Source organism: Pteropus alecto, unplaced genomic scaffold (assembly GCF_000325575.1).
Source record: "Pteropus alecto unplaced genomic scaffold, ASM32557v1 scaffold69, whole genome shotgun sequence".
In the NCBI taxonomy this organism is placed as follows: Eukaryota; Metazoa; Chordata; class Mammalia; order Chiroptera; family Pteropodidae; genus Pteropus; species Pteropus alecto.
The window spans coordinates 11131661-11156547 of record NW_006494610.1 but is presented as its reverse complement, the minus strand read 5'-3'; the positions used below and the strand labels follow the sequence as shown (position 1 = coordinate 11156547).

At 33.5% G+C, this 24887-nt stretch overlaps 1 protein-coding gene and 2 pseudogenes across 7 annotated transcripts in view; 1 reads left to right on the top strand and 2 right to left on the bottom strand.

Annotated features, from left to right (window-relative positions):
* PHTF2 (putative homeodomain transcription factor 2) overlaps positions 1-24887 on the top strand; it is a 122088-nt gene that overhangs the window by 26572 nt on the left and 70629 nt on the right. For 6 of the 7 annotated variants that reach the window (XM_006925743.3, XM_006925744.3, XM_025042171.1 and 3 more), the window contains one exon: positions 4001-4080. The exons of the other annotated variant lie outside the window; for it this stretch is intronic. In XM_006925743.3, the coding sequence (XP_006925805.1) occupies positions 4036-4080 (45 nt within the window). In that variant the 5' untranslated portion in view covers positions 4001-4035. Of the gene's footprint in view, positions 1-4000; positions 4081-24887 lie in introns of those variants that run through there. 7 annotated transcript variants of the gene reach the window in all.
* On the bottom strand, positions 7354-18743 carry LOC102887561 (annotated as a pseudogene).
* LOC112474051 lies at positions 11299-11417 on the bottom strand (annotated as a pseudogene).

Below are 24887 nucleotides of genomic sequence, written 5' to 3'. Positions count from 1 at the left end.
GGATAAATGAATGAGTGGAAAAAAGGAATGGGAATGATAGCACAAGCAATGTGTCAGAGTGGGCATAAATTGTTTTCTGAGCATAATGAGTCATGCTAGAACAGAGAAATTTGTTTCAAAATAATGAGATAAGTACATTGTAACATTATGTAGTGTTTGATAGAGTGATTTTTTCTTTTTCTTTTTTTTTAACAAACGGAGTGGTTAAAAACTTGACAATTTCTTTGGCTACATCTGAACAGAGTACTTCTGGGCATTACTGTATTTGATAGTGAAATTCTATAAGACAGACTTAACATACTATATCCTATTTCTTAGTAGTCATCTTTTCCCTCCACCCTGGTCTCTGAAATCTTAAATGCGTTTTGTGTGGACCTTTACATAGTAAAGAATAATTTCAGATGTTTTGACAAAGTATAATGATTAAAGCAGTGTCAAAGAGAATTACCTCAGAGTAACTATAGTAAAATTGAAATGTTATGCTCTATGGTTTTATAATTGGGTTATTTCCATATCTTAATACCCATCCTATCAGATCAGTTGATCAAAAAAAGATTAAGATCTTCTCTTCAAAGTACCCAATAAGCTTTCTATGCTACTTTTTCCTTTTAAATTAACTTTAATGTCATAATTTAGCACTAAAAGTTATTTAACATAAACTATCATGAAACAGAGACTATAAACCTGTATACCTGGACTGTCAGAATCAAAGAAGTTAGAAAGGCTTTAAAATAATCTTTATTCATGAAATCATTTATTGATTTATTATTTTTGTTTATACTTGTGAAATTTTACGTGTCTTTGAGTACACTTTGTCAGATGTCTGATTCAGAAATCTATCTCAGCATGCTGTAAAACCTGTTGTAAAAATAGGTATGAGCCACCCAGTGTCACTGAAATGTTGACACAGTGGAATAGCTATTAAATGAGTTTGCAGAGCAAAGTTAACCATTACTAAAGAATGGTGTTTTTTTTTTTAAACTGAATTTTTATTTCTGTAAATAAAGTAAGTAGAACATTTTATGTACTGTTTAGTAGATTTTTTGAAATCTGTTTTTAAGTGTAGCTTGGTGTAAACCAAAGTATATAAAAAATTGTATTTCAGATCATTATATCTGAAGCATACAACATTTTCCTCACTTTCATTGAAGCTTTTTAAAAAATTATTACTATTTTTTTGTGATCATTTAAGTATTCCCCAAATATATTAAGTGTCTTATTCATTTCATAGATTGGGTGAATAAAAAATCTTTTAACATTTTGTATATGAAATGCATGTTATTTACACTTGTGGGAAATTAGGAGAGAGAATCTTGGTACATAATCTGGAATTTTTGTCGATTAAGATTGGGTAAAGTGAAAGGAGGTTGAAGTGGAGTTGATTGTACCATTTTTTGTAGTATTTTTTTGTAGTTTGCATTTGGCAAGGCAAGGCCCAGAGTGGGGAGGAAAGGTATAATCAGTTTAGAAAACATACACGATTCCCTTGACAAATATAATGAAGATGTAATATTGTATCAAATAGTCAGTTCCCTAGCAGAATCAGTGGAGAAAACCTCTAGGATGAAATGTGGTTAAAGCTAATGAATCACCCCTAGAAGCCTCTAGGACAGGAAAACCAAAATGGGAGATTTAAGTCAATTAGGGAAAGCTTCCAAAAAAAAAAACCAAAAAACCAAAAACCTCTTGTGAGAGAAATGGAGTTAGCCATACCTGACTGAGAAGCTTTTAGTGGAGATGATCTTTGAAATCTAAATAATTAGTATATATGTAGTTGAGAATTAACATTGTGATTTTATGATAATCAGGTGACATTTTATTTTAAATGTTAACAAAAACCGATTGCATGTATTTTTTTCTCTAAACTGCTTTCCATGTTTAAAAAAGAAAATATAAATACTTGCCAGTTCCTGGATTGCAGAATTTTTTAATATAAAACTTAATGATAAAAGTAATTATAATTGAACGTCTACTGTATAAACTGGACTGTGGTAGGCATTTATGTGTATTATCTTAATATTAGTCACAATACCCCTATAAGGTTGTTAAATAAAAAATTTTAATTTCCATGGCTGAAATTCTTTTTAAAAGAAAGGGTTTACTAGGCCATTGCTAGCAAAAAAAAAAAAAGAAGAAGAAGAAAAATAGACAACTACGACGAAGACCAGTTTTGGTTGTGGAGTCTAAACCATCAGCAGCATGGCTAGGTAGGAAAGACAACATGTCCATCTTTCTGGAGTTCTGCAGGTATTTTTTATACAGCAGATAGTGGGGAGAAAGATATAAGCTGTTCTGAAAGGGTTTACATGAGCTGTAGACTAAGAGGATGAAAGAAGGTGAAGCGGGACTAGTTCTGAGTTTGGCACAGCAGAGTCCTCAAGGAACAAGTGGCCACTGCTCCTGAGGATTAGCTGTAAGCAGCAGATTGGAAAGTTCATGTGTAAATAAGTAGAGGCACCTGGATAGGGTTCTATGGTGCCTGGCTCTTCTCTCTTTTGGATAATTGTGGGAATAATCACCTAGAAATTAATCCTAAATTCCAGCAGATATACAGGAATGTGAGCATCTTTTGTCAGAACTGGTCCACAGCTATTAACAGGCTAACTTTTCTGTCATTTTTCTTTCATCCTCTGGCAGCTGTAAGTTTAATTACAAACATCTCAGAATTTTTTTTTTTTTTTGTCAAGGAAGGGATAGGTACAGTTATTCCTATCATAGAAGTGAAAGAAACTGAGATCAAAGAGATTAAGTGACTCTTTCAATATTACATATTAAAGGAAGACAATATTTGAATCCAGGTCTTTTGACTCTATGCTCCTCCTGTAAAAAATGGTGGGGCATTTGTCAGGAATTTCAAAACATAGTTTGCTTGAATTTGATCAGATAAAGACGGAATCAGTATCTTAGGAAAGGTAATAAAATAATTTGATCTATAACTATAAAAAATATAGGCATTAGGTAAATTCTGCCTTAAATTTTTAGACGTTAATCATCTGAACATTTGAACTTGTCAATAATAATTTTTATTATATTTGAATCTTAAGGAGTATTTTGTTCACTGTGGGCAATCCGTGTAGTGGTAGCATCTATACAGTTGCAGATCTGCATGTACTCAGATCAACTTAGCAAGGTGCTTTACTCCCAGGATTTTCCTGAGATCCTGGTGGCCTTGAATTGATACTGGTTTATTATGAGTTGTGGGGCAAGTGTCTGATTTTGAACCTGTTTAGGCTCATCCTTAACACTATACCAGAGATATCCTTCATCTAGCCTAGTCTTAATCTAGAAAAGTATTCCAGAGTTAACTGGAGTCAGTCTGTAATTAATTCTTTCTAGGAATTAATTCTTCTCTAAAAAACTATTTTAGACAAACAGAAAAAAGATGATTATGAAATGGTCTAGTAAATCTCTAAATATTAGCAAACTATGATACCTCTCATATTAATTATTCCTATGTAATTAACTCATATTAGCTTAGTTTTTCATATAAATTCATTAGGTTCCTCCAGTTATTTGATTTTAGTTCAACATTGTATTTACTGATAATCAGGGAAAATAAAATATAATTATAAATTTTGGCATCTCTTTCAAGCCATCCTTTAGAAACAGTAATTGACACTAGTTTCTAAACAGCAAAACTGATCTGTTGCTGAGTGAATTGATTCCTATCATCTGTGAATTTGTAAATGAAAAATTTTCAATATAACCTGGAGAATCTGGTATTTATTTAAGAGGCTAATTAAAAAGAAACAATTCAACTGTTTTGTAAGAAAATTCAAGTGTTATATTCACATAGAAAGATCTTTCTTTTATTATGCCAACTGATTTTGTTTACTTAAGAGACTCTGTTGCTAAAATAGTAATGAGGAAGGGTGTAATATAAGTGGAGTCATACACCCTTTGCTCAAGTAACCAGAGCGCTCGCTGTATGTGCATGTTGTTCAGTTTCCTGTTGGAAGGGGGAAGTAAAGCCTTTTTTATGTTTTTCTCTCTTGCACAGCTTAAAATGACTAGTGTGTGATTTCAGTGGAATAAATGGCGTCCAAAGTCACTGATGCTATAGTCTGGTATCAAAAAAAGGTAAGTTAATAGTCAAAATGTTTAACCTTTTAAATGTTTTTATTCTAAAAATGCTTTGTGTGTGGGGGGTGGGGGGGCGCGCGCGCCCGCGCGCGTGCACGCTACGCATTGATGTCGAATATTATCTAAAATATGACAAATAGATTTATGGAGTTTTGAGTGGAAGGGGAAGAATATTTTGGTTTTCTTTGTGCCAATTTTACTTCTAAATTAGGAAGATGATGCTTAAAAGTATTTTTTCTCCACTTTTTACTCCACATTTTCACAGTAGCTAGATTATTTTGAGTTATAATGTAAACCAAATTTCCAGGATTATGAATATAATTAGCATTTTATAAAAGCATTAAAATTTTTCTCATATTAAGTTCTTTGAAAAGAAAACTGGTTTAATAGAGCTGTTATAATTTTATAACCATTTAATATCAAAAGAAACAATTTTAATCTGTTTCTTATAAGTAACAATTCAACAGCTGAGTCTTTTTAGTAAAATAAACTTTTGAGAACTGTATTTTCCAAAACTGAAATATTAAAATGTTTATTTTGATGTTTTAAGATTATCTAGCTGTGTCATTCTATACATTTCAAAGTAGCTTTCCAATGTAATGTTTTCTCTATAAAGTACAAGGGAATAAATGCTTTTTTGAAAATACAGTATACTATTTACTCCTGAAGAGTGTTGTTTACACTCGTTAAAATGTATATTGTATATGTACTATCTTAGATTTTGGTGTAGTGAATTATTTTTGTTTTCACATTTTCAAACATTCTTGATCCGTATTCTTCATATCCCTATTAATAAAATGTGTATTTAAAGCTTTTCCTATGTATGGGAAAATCATATAATTTAAAATTTAGTCGAATCGGAAATAAGTGATAATTAGAATACTCTAAAGATTAGACAAACCTAAGATCACTGTCTTTGGATGTGTTTTGTCTTTTCTGGGTAGAACGTACCTCAGATACACAATATCACATTTTTCATATAAGGTACTTAATTGGAAATGTTGATCATACTATTAATTCAGTCTTTTGTGGTTCTATATTAATGTCATCTTTTACTCTTCCAGTCAACTTAAAAGAAAACTGAATTAAAGAACACTAAAACAAAATTTGTTTATTTGCTACATATATCTTTAAAAACTTTTCTCTTAATTTCTACTTAAGAGAGTTGGTAATGTTTATTAAACATTTTATCTACTTGGCTTTTTATGTTAAACATTTCGAACTTCACTGAAGATCATTTGTAGAATATACCAGATTGACTGACATTTCTTGGGATTCGTAGGTTTGAAATGTTATACTCATATTCAGTTAGCACAATGATACCCTTCTTATTTGAGCGTCATTTACCTAGCAACTTTGGGTGTGTGCAACAAAAAAATTCTCCAGAGCAAGATGTTACAAATTATATATATCTAACAGATGTAATCACACATTTTATATTAGTCACCAGAATCATTAACCAGATTTGATTTGTTCTTTTGCTTTTAAATTTAATTTTCTCGAAGAAATACATGTGACTACTTTGAAATATCAATTAGTGTTTCAAGGCTTATTGGAGGGAAAAAAGCATACCCGGTACTCCCTCTCCCCGTCCTTACCCAATCTCTAAGTTCTCCCCAGAGACAGTCATTTTAAATTCTTTATAGTTCAGTACTTCTGAAACCAAAGTTGTACTCCTCATCACTGGTAAGGAGTTGGGGAGGGTGGATTGCAAATGTGGGGTATGAAGTTTTGGTTTTCATAATTACTTTTGGGAGAATACTGACATTTGTGGGTAAGAATCAGAGATGCTAAATGTCATGCTGTACAGTAAACTAGAGTTGGCAAACTTTCTATGAAGGGCCAGATAGTAAATATTTTCGGCTTTTAGGGCCATAAGGTCTCAGGGGCAATTACTCCCTGCTCTCAGAGTACAAAAGCAGCCATAGACAATATGTAAATAAGTGCAATGAATGGGCATGGCTGTGTTCCAATAAAACTTAATTTACAAAAACAGGCGTGGGGCTAGATTTGGCTCACAGGCCTCAGTTTGCTGACCTGTTCTCTAAGACAGCCCCACACAACAAAGAATTGCCCTGTTGAATAACACTGTTTTTTGTTTTTTTTTAATTCTTATTATTGTCTTTATGTTTTTAAACATACTTACTTTGCTTTATTTGATTATTTTGTCGTAGATGTTACTTGTTGATTTATGACTGCATGATAAAGATTTAGCTTCTTTCTGAGTTCCCCCAGTCTCTCTCCCCCACCCCATCTTCCCAGTCACTACGGATTTTGGTTAAATCAGTATTCAGGGCTTATGTTTGTGTTTGTATTGTTTAGAGCTGCATCATATAATGTGCTGTGATAATATGTCCTGTCTGTGCAACCTTTTCCCCGCTTCACTTGGTTTTTCTAAATCTCTAAAGACTCTGTTAGAACCATAAAACTCCTTTTGTTGCAGTCATTCACATTCAAGTATGCTATCAGTTCCTTTTTTTTTCTTTCTTGAGAATAACCCTCCTAGAACTCTCTGTCCTTCTGCTTCATTATAGATGAATTATTCTGCAGTCATGCCTCTCATCTGCCATCTTGGTATTTCTTTTTATCATTAGCCTAAGGGTTCCCTTCACTGCTCTTAGGTCATTCAGATTTGTTTTTCTCTTAAAAATCCGTTTACAAAAAAAGTCCTTTTAGGGGTGTTCATGCTTCAGTGAAAAGAGGGCAGAAAAGTGTATGTAACATTACATACACACAATACACACATGTATACAGACTTTCACATCTGATTTGATCCCCAGGTGAAGAAGTCCCCCGGATTGGATGATTTAAAAAGGTTTAATATTTTAACGTTCTTTGATTTTGTTAGTATCATTCAGTAGTATCCAGCTTATACTAGGAGGTTTTGCTATAAATAAAAACCAAGAAATGTTCACATTCATTTTCCTAAATATTTGTTTGTTTGGTCATAACACTTTAGAGTCACTTTTCCCACTGGAAAATGGTGACATTTTCATATTTTTGTTTTGAGTACTGAACACCAGTTCTAAAGACCGTTATTTGATTTGTGGACTGTTGTAAACATGAGCTCTAATATCAGATGTGAAAATTCCAGGAGAAAATAAATAAAAATAAATTGTTTTAAAGTATTAAAATATGTGTAGATCTAATTAAATATCAGGTACTTTTTAATAGATTATTCTTTACATAGTTTATTTTGAGATTTTTTAAAAGTCCTTTAATATCTAATTTTACTTATTTTTAAGAGGATATTAAATTATTTATTGATTACACATGATAATAGATGATATACAAGCTTCATTCCCATCTATAATTTTATCTGGTACCATAATTCAATGTGGATATATTGCATAGGATATGCTGACCATCATTAATAATTAAGTGAACTCCATGACTCTGCTTGGGTGACCCTTTTAATGTCGTTGGTGAACTCTAGGACACAACGCAGTAATTGTCAATTCAGCTACACCAAGGTTTCTGAAGACAATGGCTTCTATGCCGAAGCAGGTTGTAAATAAATTTCAAATGAAACCTGGCATCATCCTGAAGGAATTCTAACTTCACACTGTTGGGTTAATTTCCCAAGATGTCATCAGAGTAGATTTAACTTTACACAGCACATTTTTTTGAAAGACACATTTATTCAGTGTCATGATCAGGCTGTTAACATTTAGCACTCAACAGCATGGGTACAAAAAATAAAAAACCTATGTTAAACCCCTTTGTTGGAATGCTTTATACTTTCCATAGTACAGAAACTATAATAACCTGTTATTCAATTAGTCACAAATACAGCCCTCGAGTTTTTTGCCCATACACATGAGTATTGTCTAAAACATACATGTTTTCTTTGTAGCAGCTAGACCCTGCCACCATTGTGCTTGGCTGAGTTCACAAATCTGTTGTAACCTGTAGCTTCCCTGTCACTTCTCTGGCTCTCTTCTCCTGCTAAGCTTTGTTTCCTGGTAGTAATTCAAACCTTCTGCCACTGCAGTGGCTACCACTTCTGCTGGAACTGCGATAGCTGACTTGGTTTCATGGTTTGGCAACATATTGCCCTCCACCACCTTAGAGGCCAGAGCTTCTGCCTCCAAAGTCTCCTCCTTTCGTGAGTCCAAAATTTGAAAATTGATTGTTGTAATTGCCAAAATCATGTAACTTCCGCCACCTTCAGGATTGCTTCCATCATTACCAAATCCATTATAGACATCCCCACTGCCACCATATTCTCCACCAGCACGGCTGCCACCAAAGCCACCTTGACTACTGAAGTTTCCTCTATGACCAAAGTTGTCATTCGCACCAAAACCACCTCTACGACCACTGCCAAAGTTTCCTGAACCACTTTGACCTCTTTGGCTGGATGAAGTACTAGCCATTTCTTTCCTTACTTCACAGTCGTGGCCATTCCAGTATGCCAGCCTTGTCTACAGAATCATGGTCATCAAAGGTTACAAAAGCAAAGCCTCTCTTCTTGCCATTGTCTTAGTCAGTCATGATTTCAATCACTTCGGTTTTCCTATACTGTTCAAAATAATCTCTTAGTTGATGTTCTTCAGTGTATTCTTTAATACCACCAACAAAAATAATGTTCATGGTTAAGTGGGCACCAGATATTCGAGACTCTTCTCTTGAGACAGCCATCTTTGGTTCCATAACTCTTCCATCCAACTCGTGTGGCCTTGGCATTCATGGCTGCATCCACCTCCTGCGCAGTGGCATATGTGACAAACCCAAAGCCTCTGGAGCGCTTGGTGTTTGGATGTCTCATCACCACACAGTCTGTGAGCATTCCCCATGGCTCAGAATGGCTCCTCAGACTCTCAACGGTTGTTTCAAAGCTCAGACCTCCAATGAAGAGCTTCTGCAGCTGTTCAGACTCTTTGAGAGACTTGGAGACATGGTGGCTGTAGGTGGGGAGACTTAACAATGCTTACCTGGCGGCGTCCACTGACAGGAAGTCTTTGATATCTAATTTTAAACTTCATTTTGTATGTGTAGTCATCTGCAGTCATGATTAATTTGAATGTTCTTGTTGAAACAAATTTGCAGTCATTATTTAGAAGAACAATTAATGCCTCAAGAATGGTAACAGGAGAAACCTGAATAATTTTTGGTTAATATTGGGCCATTGAATGTTTTTTTATAACACAGTACTCTGCTGTCATATTTCTGGCTTTTTGTTCCTGAGGAGAGGACATTATTTATCTTTTGGAAGGCATCCTAAATAGGGGCCCGAAGTTATATGGGTTCAGATAATTGACACACTAAGTATTCCTTTAAAAAAAGTAATGACTCCTAGGATTCTATTGTAAATATGCAGGTCAAATTATGAGAGAATGAGGTTGTATTTTCAGGAGATGAATATATAAGAGAAGGTGGCCCAGAAAAAAGACCCAAATTTTAAAGAGAAGGAAAGCACTAGCAACACTGTATTGAGATAGTAAAATAGTGAACTTAGTTTGCAGAATTGAGGAAGAACTATATGATACAGATCTTGGTCATTGCCTTTATAGAGTTAATAGTCAGCAAGAAAACTTGAATAAATATGTTTAATGGCTTCTAAATATGAGCCAACAGTGGGATTTATTTAGTAATATAAATGAGAAACTAGCCTGAGTTTCTTGAACTTGACTGATAACTACTGTCAACTATTAATAGTTGGGAACTTTAAATTCTCTCTCTTTTAAGTAAAGTTCATTTGTACCCATACACGTGTGTATGTGAGTGTGTGTGTGTGTGTACACTAAGTACATAAGTAGGACATTTCAGAGCGATACCTTGCCCATGGTCGTACAGATGGTTAAGAAGTATTAAATCTCAGCTTTCAACTCCAAAACTGTGCTGTTGCTTTTATGATTTTCTATTCTCTATCACTCAGGGTTCTTTGGCAAGTAAGACAGATTCAACTCAGATTATCTTTAGCAAAACAGAGACATTTACTGGTTTTCAAACTAAACCATGCAAAGTGATGAAGCTTATCTCAGAATTGATAGAATCCCAAGACCAGAGCACCATCAGATGTATCTGTCTGCCTCTTTTTCCTTCTCTGCTTTCCTGAAGCTAGTTTATTTCTTCCTACAAATGTTCTCCATTTTGGGGGAACTTGCCCTGAGGCACCTCCAGACTCCTTTTTGAGCTCTGTAAGAAGAAAGGATGTGTGGAGTGGAATAAAGTAGGTTTCTTACCTAAAACTATTCTGGACCTTTTTCCTTGCTGGGAGAACTACTTTGTGATGGAATTCATTATCCTCTGCAGAGCCTTATGGCCAGGGAGTATGCAATCTCAGAGAGGATGAATCCTGATTAGTCTAAGCCAATAATGGAATTCTGTTTCCTTTGAATAAATAAATTCTCTTATTTTTTCAGTCACTTGAAGTTGTTTTATTTCCTTCCAGCTGAAAGCATTCTAAGTGATACACAAGAAACGCTGTCCTTTTTTTGCTTTGGGATAGTTATAGTCATAGATAGAAAATTAATATCTACCAAAATAGAGGTACTTAGCTTCAGACCAGTGGGTTTATTACATTTTCCCTATTAAGTTTTTTTTTTTTTTTCTTGAACCACATTCTCATATGTACCATTAAATCTTTGGGGTAATTTTAAACTACTGTGCCTTATAGTATGGTGTGGTTGAAAGACCACTTTTATTTGATTTTTTGTGGTATATACTAGCTTGTATTATTGAATGTTTTACTTAATTTCTCTGAACCTCAGTTCTTTTATAAACTAAAGATAACATAAACTTATTTTACAAACTGAGGATAGTAATGCTTCCCCTATGTGCCTCACAGTGTTGTGCAGAAGTAAATCAACTTTAAGGATGATTTTTAAAAAGTTTTTAAGCGGTTTATGAATTGTTCAAATAAATATGAAGTATCTCTTTAAAATAATGTTAGTGATATATCATATGAATTGAAATATAATAGATAAGAAGTTAGAGTAGCTTTCAGTACTCAGCAGTTTCTTTAATGACCACAAGTCTGTGCTGCACATAATCCTTCTTCCATCTAGCCAAAGAGGTGGGTATTGAGGCTAAGGCAAGACGAGAGATGGTACTTCATTTCCTTGGTCACAGTGGTCGGTCCATTTTGGGTATCTCATGACCCAAACTGTCCTTCTACAGACTTTTTTTTTTTTTTTTTTAGGCGAGGCAGCTCTCGATTGACCTCACAGATTGCAAGGACCATGTCAGCTTATAGTCCTCTATTTTTCACTCCTACAGCACCTGGTCTTCCTAGGTGGTCTCCCATCCAAGTACTAACCAGGCTCGACCCTGCTTAGCTTTTGAGATCAGACGGGATCCGGCTTGTTCAGGGTAGCATGGCCGTAGACACAGTATTTTTTTATTAGAAATGATGGAAAAGACTCTTGCTTCTTTCATCGAGGAGCTAGAAGGATGAAAGTCTGGAGCAGCCTATAGCTTTGTTACCAAAACTTAGAGAAAGTTGTGGACAGAAGAGAGAGAGACAGCAGCAGATTGGGTCAAGAATGGGGAAGAGAGACAACCAGCATGGTGTGCTCTGTTTTCTGGATTCACTCTACCCTGAGATTACCTTCACCTTATTTTTCAGTTATTTAGCCATGTCAGCCAGTAAATATCCCCTTTTCGTTGAAGCTAGTTTGAATGGGATTTTACTTACAAAAGAGAGAGTCCTAACTCTCTTGCACGGACGCTACATTTTATTGTAAATTTTATTGAGGTATAATATATATTCAGAAACCACACATATTTTAAGTGTTCAGCTTGATGAATTTTACAAACCAAACACCTGTGTGTATTCAGGACAGTTTGTGTCCTGTTGCAAAACAAGACTCAGATCAAGAAAGAGAATGTTACCAGCTCTACAAAAGCCTTCATACTCCCTCTCAGTCACAACCTGCCCCCTTTGAGGGTGATTGCCATACGAGGCAGTATATCTTTATGGGTTTGGGGGTTGGAAAGCAGAGATTCGAATCCTTATACTTGAAAGCCTTTTATGATTTTGGACAAGTTGCTTAACTTCTCTGAATTTTCACTTTCTTTATGTATATAATTCTCTTTTATATTTATTTGAGGATTAATTAATGATATATGTAAGTGTTCTTCAATAAATGCTTATTTCTACTATTATTATTACTTCATATTACCCACACTTATCAGAGAAATTATTCCCAAACTTATCAGAGTGCTTTATTTCATGCATTCTAAAAGTTTTCATGACTCTAAAATGATTCTTATAAATGAGAAACCTAAAATGTCAGACTTCTAATTTCCGATTTTAGAGCAGTGGGGATTTAGTTGATGTTTGTTATCTAACAGCCATAGAGCAAAGTCATGACTAAGTGTAATTTATAAACCTCAACTTTCTTTGCTTCAGTCACTGATCAGATTTTCCACCTCTTCCTTTTTAATGTCACTTACTTGCCAAAAAGTTAGATTGTCCTAGCAGAGATAGACTGGTTAGTTTAGTTGCTGAAATATGTACCTTTTCACTTAAGATTTTTCTCCCCCATTTTGGTCATGAAGTTCTTAATTTTCTACCCTCACACTCTCTCCACTTTGGGTATCTTAGCATAAATAATTTAAGTTTTAGTTTTATTTATAAGAAACTATGCTAGACAGTAGTCAAGATAGTTTGATTTCAGAGATCATCTAGTTCTTGTTAAACTTTTTGCTTTATAGATAAGAAAACTGATACCTGTACACCTAATACCTTGATCACAGTCATGAATTAGTGATAAAACCAAAGCTCGGGTCTGCTGACTTGCAGGCCACTCTTCTGTATGGAAGTCGCTTTAAAAAAAACAGACAAAAATGACTTTTGTAAAATTCATTTGTTTAATTTGAGAGTTTTGTTTTTTTCAGAAGACTTCTGATGTGAGAGTGTTTGGCGAGATATACATCTTTTAAAATAGATAGAACTAAGTAATATATATATATCTTTAAAAATAGATAGCAGTAAGTAATATATATATATATATGTGTGTGTGTTGACTTAACAGTAATGGTAGTGATGATGATGATGATGTTATAGTATCACCACACATTTAAATATTTTTCAGAGTGCTTCTGTATTTTTATGGTTTGATGTATTGTGATAATGGAATGGATTAACTCAGTGGTTATATCAAAATATTTTAAAAAGTTGTATGAGTTTCCTAGGACTTTTGTAGCAAATGACCACAAACTAGATGGCTTCAAACAACAGAAGTTTATTTTTTTTCACAGTTTAGGAAGCCAGAAGTCCAAAATCAGAGTGTCAACAGGGTTGGTTTCTTCCATAGGGAGACTCTGAGGGAGAAACTGTCCCATGTGCCTCTCTGAGCTTCTGGCGAACATAATCTTTAGTATTCCTTGCCTTATAGGTGCATCATTCCACTCTCTGCCTCTGTTTTCACATTGCCTTCTTCATTTTGTTTCTGTGTCCTCTCTTTTTCCTTTTAGGATACCAGTCATTGGACTTGGGGTCCACTCTAAATCTAGGGTGATCTTATATTGAGATCCTTAACTAATTACACTTGCAAATACCCTGTTTCCAAATGAGGTAACATTTCAAGATTCTGGGCAGACATGAATTTTTATGGGACACTATTCTACCCATTACAGAAGTATAACTAAAGAATATGACTGGTTTTAGTAGATTACATGTGGAAATGTGCAGCTTAATTTCCTTCTGTGTAGCTGTATCCTGGACTAATAGTATTGAACTGAGTAAAAGAGGACCAGGATCTTTAATATTTTCTTCATGTTCTTAAAAGTTAAAGTAGTTGATCACTTAACTTCTCTATGAAATGTTAAGGAATAAATTTATGCAGAATTAAGCACAATTTTCTGCTTCCAGTTCTCATTAAATACATAGATATTTGGGTTCTTTATTTAATCCAACTATTATGAGGTTTAATGTCTCAATTATAAATAATAACATTCTTTCCCCTTTAAAAAAGTACATGTAAGTTAAACCACATATTTCTCAATGTTCTAGTCTTGAAGAGTTGTCAAATCTACTTTTTGATAAATTATTAACTATCTCTTAAAATACCAATTGTTTCTTTTAGGACTAAACAATATTGTATATAAAACTGAATATTTCAAGATGTATATAATATTAATCTGTTGTTTTAGTTATAAAATTGTAAAAATTGAGTTGAAGTATGAAGTTTTAAATATTCAAATTCGTAATGAATTGAGTATATGAGATGTGTTTTTTCCATAATTGTCACAGCCTATTGAACAATTCATTTCTTTGATGCTGCAGGATTTTGTGTTTGGAGCTATTTCTGTAGAACACTACAGACTGATTATGTGCTGGAGGACATGTTTGGCTTTCCTAAATGACCTTAGATTAGCTGATTTTATTTTTATTTACTAAGCTTCATGAGTTTCTTAATTTTGTAAGCCTTAGTTTCTTTATAATATTGAGATGAGAATCCTTTTAAGATTGCTGTGATGATTAAATGAGATAACATGTAAACACCAAGTATAATGTTGGCATACGGTAGGTGTTCAATGAATACTGCTATAGCAATTCCTCTGCCTTCTTTTCCCTTTTGCTAAATATAGAGACTCATTATAATATATTTGGATAATTAAAGGTTTGGGTTATTAGTTCTTTTAAATTGAACATTTCTATATCGTTAAAATAGAAAAACACCATTAAAAGAAGTGGTCAGGTTTCTTTGGTATTTTTGAGAATTCTATACTTACATTTAATTGCTCTCTCCCTTATCATTTGCTTTAATTTCTAGCACAAATAGTTTTTTCTCAGCTTATGTCATTCTTTATCTGGGATCATTTGAAGTATTTTTTTCATGGTAAGGAGAGGTGTTTTAGGAAGGAACAAAACAAATGATACATTGAAAAGTGGATAGAATACAGAGAGAAGGATAGATATAGTTTTTTTAAGTTTAATATCTAATTTTACATGGTAATTTGGAGAAACCCTCTGAATCACTGAAAGAAGCTGTCAGCAAAATCAGTTCCTTGAAGTACATGAATTTTTACCAAGGAGAAATTCCCGTGAGCCTTTCCTCATATACAGTGACAGAAGACGACTAGACTGAGTGGTGAGCAGACAGTGTAATATATAGATGATATAGAATTGTACAGCTGCCACTTAAATAATGTTATTAACCAATAAATTTAATTAAAAAATTAAAAACAGCTATGAATAGTAAGGAAAAGAAAAACCTCATTTTTATCTGTGTTTTTATTTGTTTGTTTGTTTGTTTGTTTGCCAGAGGTTGTCACTGAGGTTACCTGTGCTAGAATCTTAACTTCTTGCTAAAGAATCAGAAATGTAGAGAGGGAAAGGTACCTTAGAAATTAACTTTCTAGTATGTTTATTTTGCAGATGAAGAGACACTGAGAGATAAGGAAACTCAAGGTCTTATTTTTGTTTTTGTTTTTGTTTTACCTAATCTAGAGATCTTGAGTTACAGAATTTCACTTTTGAACAAGCAGTACCTGAATTAATTGGGATAACAGATTCAACTCCCATGGGTAAAGAAAATGGAAAATAGAAAAATATACCTTGCACTGTTCCCTAGCAATATCCTGATCGGCTGCTACACAGTAACGTTTATGGATTCCAGAGATCTATAGTCAGTACTCCTAAGTGTGAAAGTACTGGATTTACAAAAACAGTATTAGTAGAAAATTCTTTATCTTACTTGAGATTTTCGAGACATCTTTTCACCATGTTCAGAATACATAAACACCCAAATGCTTAGTATTTATTTTATTTTTCCTCTTTAGAAGTCGAGTATTTGGTAATAGAAGGTTTTCGTAGTTTTGCAGATACTTTGGTATAGCAGAACTAGGAATTTCTACATAGTACATAACTTCTTTGAAATGCTGCAGTTCTCTTAATTTGTTTATGACTTTTTTCTTCGATAAGTGGAATAGTTATTCCATTAAAAGGAAACATTGATTTGCCTACAGCAGTTGCCAAATACAGTGCCTAAAAATTAAAGTAGTTGTTTACACAGGTATGAGGAGATCCAGGAAACAGTGTTATTTGAATAGAGTTGAAGTTCTTTAATGAATAAAGCTTCTTATTCCTTTTGGGAGTTGGGAAGAAAAATATTTTATGACATACTACTGGAAACTAGTTTCTAACTTTTTTTATTTTCTGATGAATAGATTTAAAATAGAAATGTTAGCCAAGGATGTAACGTTTGCCAGTTATATTCCAAATATCTTGCAGTTTATCTTTAACCATGGTAACAGACATGGTGGTGAAACAAATTAGTAGGTTGCCATTGGCAGCCTAAAATTAGGCAAATGTACCAACTTTGAAAAGGCCTGAGAGTGTCTAAAACACTGGCGTTAACCTGCTACGTTTATAGTTCCACAAAGAATGACATTTATAAATGCTATATAACAGGGTAACTTAGAAGCTAAATTGCTCTTTGTCAAATGGCCCATAGAGTTTATTCAATGAAAATTGTTAATTCAGTACCAAGGATTGATTCACAAGAATACAAATGCTGGAGAAGGTATTCAACCTAAAAATTTCCCATTCAAGTGAAGCCTCAGTACATTGACTTTATATAGGAAAAATTCAATATATTTAATTTTACCAATACAGTATAACTTTTAGGATTAAAGATTTTTATTACCAAGACTTTGTTTCTCTCTCTAAAAAATAATATCCTGGTAGAATTTGCACCCATTTACATTTAAATAGTGTTTATGATAAACCTATGTGTCAGGCACTGAGTACTTATCTTAAAACAACCCTGCATCATTGTCCCCAGTGCTGCACTAGAATTGTCTTTAAAGCACTATGGAACTCCCGTAAAGTTCCATCTAAATTTCTTCTTCCAGTTACCCTTCTGTTACTATGATCTTTTAAATATTGCTCAGATTTGCTGTGATCTACCTTCCTTCATTGTTTTTTCATTCTTGTCCCAGTTAAATATTTTCCCCTCACAGCCATTGAAGTGATTTATCTTAATTAAAAATTTGACCTTGCACTTACCTATTTAATAACACTCTTAGAAGACTTCCTCGTGCATATGGTATAAACTCCAAGTTTCCTCACAAGGCCTTTAAGAATTTTTCTGATCTTATTTCAGTTAGCTTTCTAGCCTATTCCTGCTCTCAACTTTTACTCACTAACTCTATCTCTCCCCAACAAATACAACTTTTTGAAGTGTCCCCATACTGTTTTCACCTTACTGCTTGGGATGCCCACTTCTGCTCTTTTTGAAAACTAACTCAAATTAGTCCTTAAAACTCAAAGTTAGAATCTTCCCCTCAAGGATGTCTTTCATAATCCCATGAAGACTGGATTAGGCTCCCTCTGCCATGCTTCTACAGACAAATTATGTGTACTCTTTTCATGGCAGTAGTATTGTGCTTTTTTTTCTTTTCTTGATTCTTTCTCTCTTTGTGAGTTTGCAGAGTGATGTGGTAGTTACCTAGCATCCTCCAGAGTCACCGCTGTTGTTTGTTTGTTGTATCTTTGTGAGCTCTTGACTTTAAAGATTTTTGATGTATTTCACCCTGTTGCAGCTATCGATGCTCAGGTTCTGTTTTGCCAAAAAGCGCTTATTCTGGTTGGCTTCTGAGTCTCTTTGACAGTCTCTAGTAGTGTTTGACTGTATTCCTTGAGGATACAAATTTGAAATGGGAGCAGTCCTTTCTGTGTAGGGTTGGGGAAAGCTACAGAGATCTTAATCCTTTTTTTTTTTTTTATCATCCTAGCTACATACATCCTGAAACGTTTATGGTATAGTTATAAATGAAATTCATTCTATTCTATCTAATAGCAATTAAAGGGGAATCTCTTTAATAAATTCAGTTACCCTTCTGCCTCTGGGTTACAGTGGCATTTTGTTTATTCAAGCATTTATCACAGCTTGACTTTTAGTATAATCAATAAGGGTAGAAATTGTTACCTTTGTATCTTCATTATTTCAGTGCCTTATCTTATAGTTGGTACTTGGTAGGTGTTTGATGCTTTGACAACAGTGCTGTTAGGAGATAATATTCACATTAAATTTTTAGTGTATGTAGTTCTTCATTGTGTTGAGTTCCTGTGAGGTGGCATACTGAGTTAGACAAAGGTAAACAAGTTTTATGGTAACAGGATTTCATAGTGTGAATAACATGCAGTGTTACAGACTGCCTAAGAGACAGGTAGAGAAGATATCATTTCTCAATTTATTTGACTTAATTTTTTTTCTTTGAATGTCTGTGGAACATACTTAGGAAAATGCTGGCCAAGTTATATAAATGAATATGGTGCAGTGGAAAGGGCATGTAGAGTCGTAAGTCAAAACTTGGGTTCCTTCCCCCAAATACTAGACATGGAACCTTCTGACACCTCTTAAAGGCTCAGTTGTCCCATTAGTGCAGGAGATTAATAATGGTCTGTACAGCATAAGATTGCAAACTCTTTACAAAGCACTTGACAAAGATTAGTACTTTAGCAGTCTTATTATCTACATAAGCAGTTCATTATAAATTTAACAAATACTGTAAGTGAATATTTTATTTCTTCCTCTGCACAGTTTTTCCTAATGCTATAGTGAAGATTAAAGGTGTAACCTGTAGTTGACATCTACATCTACCTGTAGTTAGGCCTACCTGTAGTCGTTTTTAGTAGCAAGTTTGTAGCCATCTGGATTCTTGCAATTACAACAAACATTTTCTTGATCAGTGATAACCATGGTCCAGGTCCCTTAGATACTAATTTTAAGGAATCCGGACTAAGCACCCAGGAGCAATTTATCTTAACCGTTTCTCCATTTTAATTTTACCCTATACAGGTAAGTGGAAGAAAGCCAAGCAATTTATTCAGTTTTGAATAATTTAGATCTGTTTTATAGTCTCATTTTTTATTTCATATTATTGAATGAACAGCAATAATATGTTAGGTATTTTTCTAAAATAAGATATTTAAATAACCAAGATATGTTATAGTCTTGGTATTTAAATTGCTTTAAAAGTATACAGCTTTTTATGCTATTTATAGTAAATGGTTAGAAATATGTAAACAAGGAAGGTGCTGTAGTCTTTAGTCATATTACGTACACATGGTTTAGTCAGGGGTATGTTTTAGAATAACAAACCAGAGTATATCCTATGATAAATAATAAAGGAATGCAAATAAGGCATTTGCATTTCTTGTCTTATGCTGCAATATGAAGAAAAAGGAAGCATTAAGTAATTCATCAAAATGACATAGTAGCTAACATTAAGCTCTTATGTGTGTGTTAGCTCATTAGCACATTCATCCTTATAGTTACCCTATGATTACTAATAATATATTAACTGTTTTACATATTTTTACGGCTGAGTAAGTTGGAGTTCATGAAAAATTTTGTATATTCTCATTTACTTTCTTAACAGAGCCTGAGAGCTTCCTTCCTGGCAAGGCAGCCGTGGAGTCAGTAGAGGCAGAAGTATCTGGCAATGACTAGGGGTTAGATGCTACCCCTTGTGTGGTGATCAGAGCCAAGGCGAGAGCACATAGTGTGGTTTTTGTGTAAGGATGTGAATGAAATTACTAGTTGATAAGGGCTCAGCTGTGGAGCTGGATTTGAATTCCTGTGTTATTCTACTTAACTGTTTAACTTTGTACAATTTAAGTTTTCTTAACGGTAAAATAGGGATAGTAGTAATACCTACTTCATAGAGTTGTGAGGATTAAATGAGTTAATACATGAAACGTGTATATGACACTTGATAAATAGTAAGTGCTGTTGTTGTTGTTGTTATTATTATTATTATTATTATTATTATTATTAATGGTATTAACTGCCTTGTTTGGCAAAGGGGAGTAGCACCAGAGACCCTAATATATTTCAGTTACCAAGGGTAGGGCCTTCTATCCAAGTCGGATCCCAGTCAGTCCATGCCGCAGTGTTTAGGTGGTTATTTTTATGATAGACAACATGTTATTGCCATCTTGAGTGGCATAAATGTTGTTTTTCTGTTTTTTTTTTCTTTATAAATATTACCCAGTACCAATACTTTTTTTACTTTCATGTTACCCATAATTTTTATACATATTATTTCTCAAATAAAACTCCTTAAGTAAATGTTATCATTACATAATTTCCTGAATAGAAGGATTGGGAGAAAGATTTCTGAAAAACGGAAAAATTTTTAGAAACCTTTTTCTACTACAATGAATGAGAAATCTCAGAGAGGTCAAAGTAATTTGAAGTCATAGAGTTAGTAAGTGGCGAGGCTGGAGTTTAAATCCGAGAATTTAGTTCTGTGCCCTTACTACTGCTTAGTTACCCTGCTTTAAAAAAAAAAAAACAAACAAAACATTATTTTAGAGTGAATATAGATTTTCTGATTTAATTTTCTTTATAAATAGAGTAATGTCCTAACTTAGTCGTAGGACTAGGTTCTGTTTTTTTAATTGCTTCCATTTCTAAGTGTAGAAGGGTTCTTTTCTTAAAAGCATCTTGGAGACAGTAAAGCAAATACTGTGGTATCAACAAACTATAGTCTCATATTGTTAGACTTAAAAAATCAAATCAAAATGGAATTAAATATTCAGTCTGATGTGTAGAGTATCCTATGTATTCATGTCTATGGTTGATGTCTATGTATGATGCAAGTTAGTATAAGACTCTTTTTTTCATTCACTTGGGTATAAGAAGTTTCTGTGAACGAGGAAAATCCTCATTTACCCTCAAGCGAAAGTGACTGTACAGAAAATGCAGACCATTGCGAAATAAGAAGTTGAGGAATTCTTAGAGTACATGAAAGAATGTTCATGTAACAGTTACTCAGATTAATTTGTTTCTCAGTGTGTCCTGTCTGTCTCCTGATGCTTTTGTTCTTTGGAAAGTTTTCTTAACTGAAATTGTTTTTGTACCTGTGATGTTTAGAAAAATGCTCTGATATGCTTTGATTTGTTGAACAAATCAAGAATTGAAGGCCAAGAGAGCTAAGTTTTCCAATAAATACTTCAATTTAAGGGTTGCTTGTTGTCTAAGTGATTTATTATGAGCTTAAATTCATTCATAGCTTAAACAGTTCTTAATATGAATATTTAATTACTTGTCATCTCTGTTTACAAATTTATACCATAATACAATTTGTCTAAAGATCAGAAATTTATTCAGCTTTTCATTGTATTTGAAAATATTATGTCATTGAATCAAGAACTCATACTTTTTTTTATAGTGTTGATCTAAAATTTCAAGAGAGATCATATTGATGAACTTCAATTATACAGATTTTCTCTAATTGTATATGATGTTATTTTTGTGTAATGCTAGACATAGCTGAGGTTAAAAACAGAATAAATGTCTGCCATAAACTAAGTGATTTACAGTCACTGTCCAATTTCCAAAACGTCACTGAGGAAGCAGGCTCAGAGGTTTTTCATTTGGTTTATTTTGCCTAAAGTGCTCTAGTCACTGAGTAAATGGTAGAACCTTGATCTGCCCAGGTTTTGTCTTTAAAGCCCTGCCCTTTAAAAAAAAATCTCATCACTATTTACTGTCAGCAATTACCTGGTCATTCAAGCAAAAATTATCTATTTAATAATTTGAAGCAAATTTTATATACATATTTTTAAATAAATCCTAAAATTCAGAATAATGCAAATTTAGCAACTATTATATATAGCATAGACAGTTTCTTTATATTAACATTTTTTTCTCAGTTGCAGTGAACTATAATTTGTACTGGTAATGTCTAAATATCTCAAACCCTTGGGAAGTAGAGCCTATAAATATGCAAGGTAGTGTTAGGCCAGTATTTAAATTAATTAATAATCTAGCCTATTCCTCCCCCCCGCCACTCCATGCCCCCTCAAAAAAAAAGAAAAAGAAGAATCAGGTTTCTGGAGTCAAAACTTGGTAGGAAAAAAATTTTTTTGATTCCAAATTACCATAGGATTCAAAGCCTTCTGAATATATTTATATTTCTTTCCTTTAAATGCTTGTCATGTTATTTAAAGAAATCTGTAAAAATATAGCTATTTTTTATAAAATAGCTTTATTGGTGTATAACTTACATGCCATAAAATTCACTTGTTTAAGTGTACAATTCAGTAATTCTTACTAAATTTATAGAGTTTTGTATCCATCATCACAGTCTAATTTCAGAACATCTCTATCATTCCCAAAGGAAATTTCTTGCTCATTTGTAGCGACTCCTTATTTACACCCCCACCACCAGGCAGCCACTAATCTACTTGTTGTCTCTATAAGATTTGCCTTTTCTATATATTTATATTTCATATAAATGCAGTTATATAATATGTGGCTTTTTGTATCTGGCTTTTTCTACTTAACATAATGTTTCTGAGTTTCACACATGTTGTAGCGTGTGTGAGTACTTCTTTTTTATTGCTGAGTAGAATCCCATTATGTAGATGTATCATTTTATCTATTCACAAATGATGTACATTTGAATCGTTTCCACTTTTTGACTATTATGAATAATATAGGTATAAACATTAATGTAAAGATATTTCTATGGACTTATGTTTTCATTTCTCTTGAGTAGGTAATTAGGAGTAGAATTACCAGGTCATAACTGCCAAACTGTTTTCCACAGTGGCAGCTTCAGTTTACAATTCCTTTGAGCATGTATGAGGATTTTAGTTTCTCCACATCCATGCCAACACCTGTTATTGTCTGTCTTTTTGATTATAGCCATTCTAATGGGTGTGAATTGTTATCTGTTTGTGTATTAATTTGCATAGCTATTTCTTTTAATTGATTTTCTATTTTGGGTATCATAATTTAGTTTGAATTTACTATAACTTTGGAAATCCTGGAAAACTTCAACTGGCACGATCTTTGCCATGTTAAGCATCGGTGTCCCAGAACGTTCTGACTGCATTCTATGAGATCGGAGAAATAAAGCTTTTGAATTGTTGTCATTTAAAATTTAGGTCTTTTCAGGTAAAATCAAAAGGAAAAGAGATTATTTACTTGTCACAAAAATAATAATTAATCCTAGTTGTTTGGCATATTATTGATCATTTCCTGCTTTAGTTCTGCCATTGACTAGTTGAGGTTTTTTGTTTTTTTTTTTTTTTGGTCATGATCTTACCTATTATAATTAAATATTATTCCAGTTTCCTAAAAATGCGATAATTGATGAAGGATGAAGTAGTCATGTAATTTTTCTCCCACTTATTAAATAATAACATGTCATTTGGCAAGAAGTATATAAGAGCTTTCATTTTTTCATCTTCAATTGGGCGATAAAAGGTATAGTAAAGTAATATTTAATCTACAGTTTGAAACAGTAAAACATCTATGGAATTTTCCTATGTATGTGTTCTTGGTTTCACTAGACTGGCGAAACCCTGTTTAAAGAATTTACCAAGTTGGCAGAACTTTAAAATCAGCTTGTGTTTTTAGGATAAATCATGTCCAATACCTCTTATAAACAATACAGTTGAGAGGATATCATAAATATACACATTCAGGTTAAGAAAATGTTTTCTTTTTTTCCTCACCCTACATGAAGTGCTTGGTGGGAACTTTTCTCCACTCTTCCAAGATGGTGTTTAGCCTCTTACATACAAAGAAGTAATAAAATTGGACTTTTAATTACAATCATGAGTATAAAGAAAATGTGGTATTCTTGGGCATGTGATTAATTAAAAACAAATCTTGACAAGTTAGAAATGGATATATCTGAAGTAGGTGATATGCTTACTTAATTCTTAACTAAATAAATAATTTAAAATGGTTTTTTTTGCTACTAAAACATAGCTGTTTCCACAGATTGCTGTTATTTTGAGAAAAGAGAATTAAGATTGTTGCTACCTTAGGAAGATAGCACTATGTGGTGGAAAACCAGCCTATTGGCATCTATACCTGTGGATGGGATCCAAATTCTGTATCTTAAAAACTTTCTGACCATGGGCAAATTCTGTATCTTAAAAGCTTTCTAATCATGGGCAAGTTATTTCAACCTCTCTGAGACTCAGTTTCCTCACTTTTAAAATGGAAGTGAAAATGTTGGCTTTTGAATTTTTTTTTAGGAAGTTCTAACATGGTTCCTGAAAACCTTTAAAATAAACATTGCCTTTCATTTTGGCACAAACAATTTGAATTTGTACCACACATAAATATTCTATGAGTCTTAATAACTTAAAAATCAGCCAGGAAAACACACACAGGCCCTTGGGGTCAGACATCTTGTGTTTGAATCTGGTTCAGTCGTATTGCTATCTCGTGACTTTGAGCAACTTATTGAACTTATCTATGTCTGTTTCATTTTCTTTAAAATTGGGATAACACAGTCTACTTCAAGGATTGTTACAAGGGTTAAACGACTTTGTGTAAGTAAAGTAGTGGGCCCAGAGCTTACTATGTCATGGTTGTTGTACTAGTTGAAAATAACAAGTGACATTTATTGAACTCTTACTGTGTGCTGTTGACTATCTTAAGTGCTTAACATGCATTTAATCATCACAACAACCCATTACTGCCATTATCCTGATTTTGTAACTGAGGAAACTAAGATTCAGAGAAGTCCAGTAATTTTCTCACAGTGAGAGAATACATGGTGGAGTCAGAATTTAAACCCAGTTGGAATGGGTTATAGAATCTGCACTCCTAAACTGATTGTGATTCCACTCCCATCTTTGTATCCAAATCTGGCCTATTTATTCTTCTACTTTTCCTTCCCCTGGCTATTGACTCTCAGGTGGTTGTGGGTGGTGGCATTAAACATGTTCTTTGTGTCATGTCCCTGCTTGGGCGACAGTCTGTGAATGAACAGCAATAAATGGAACAGCAGCTATTGTTTATTCATACAACTATTATTTTAGCTTAAATGTATTTGCTTAGTCTATTAGAAGTCTTGCGCATATAGCT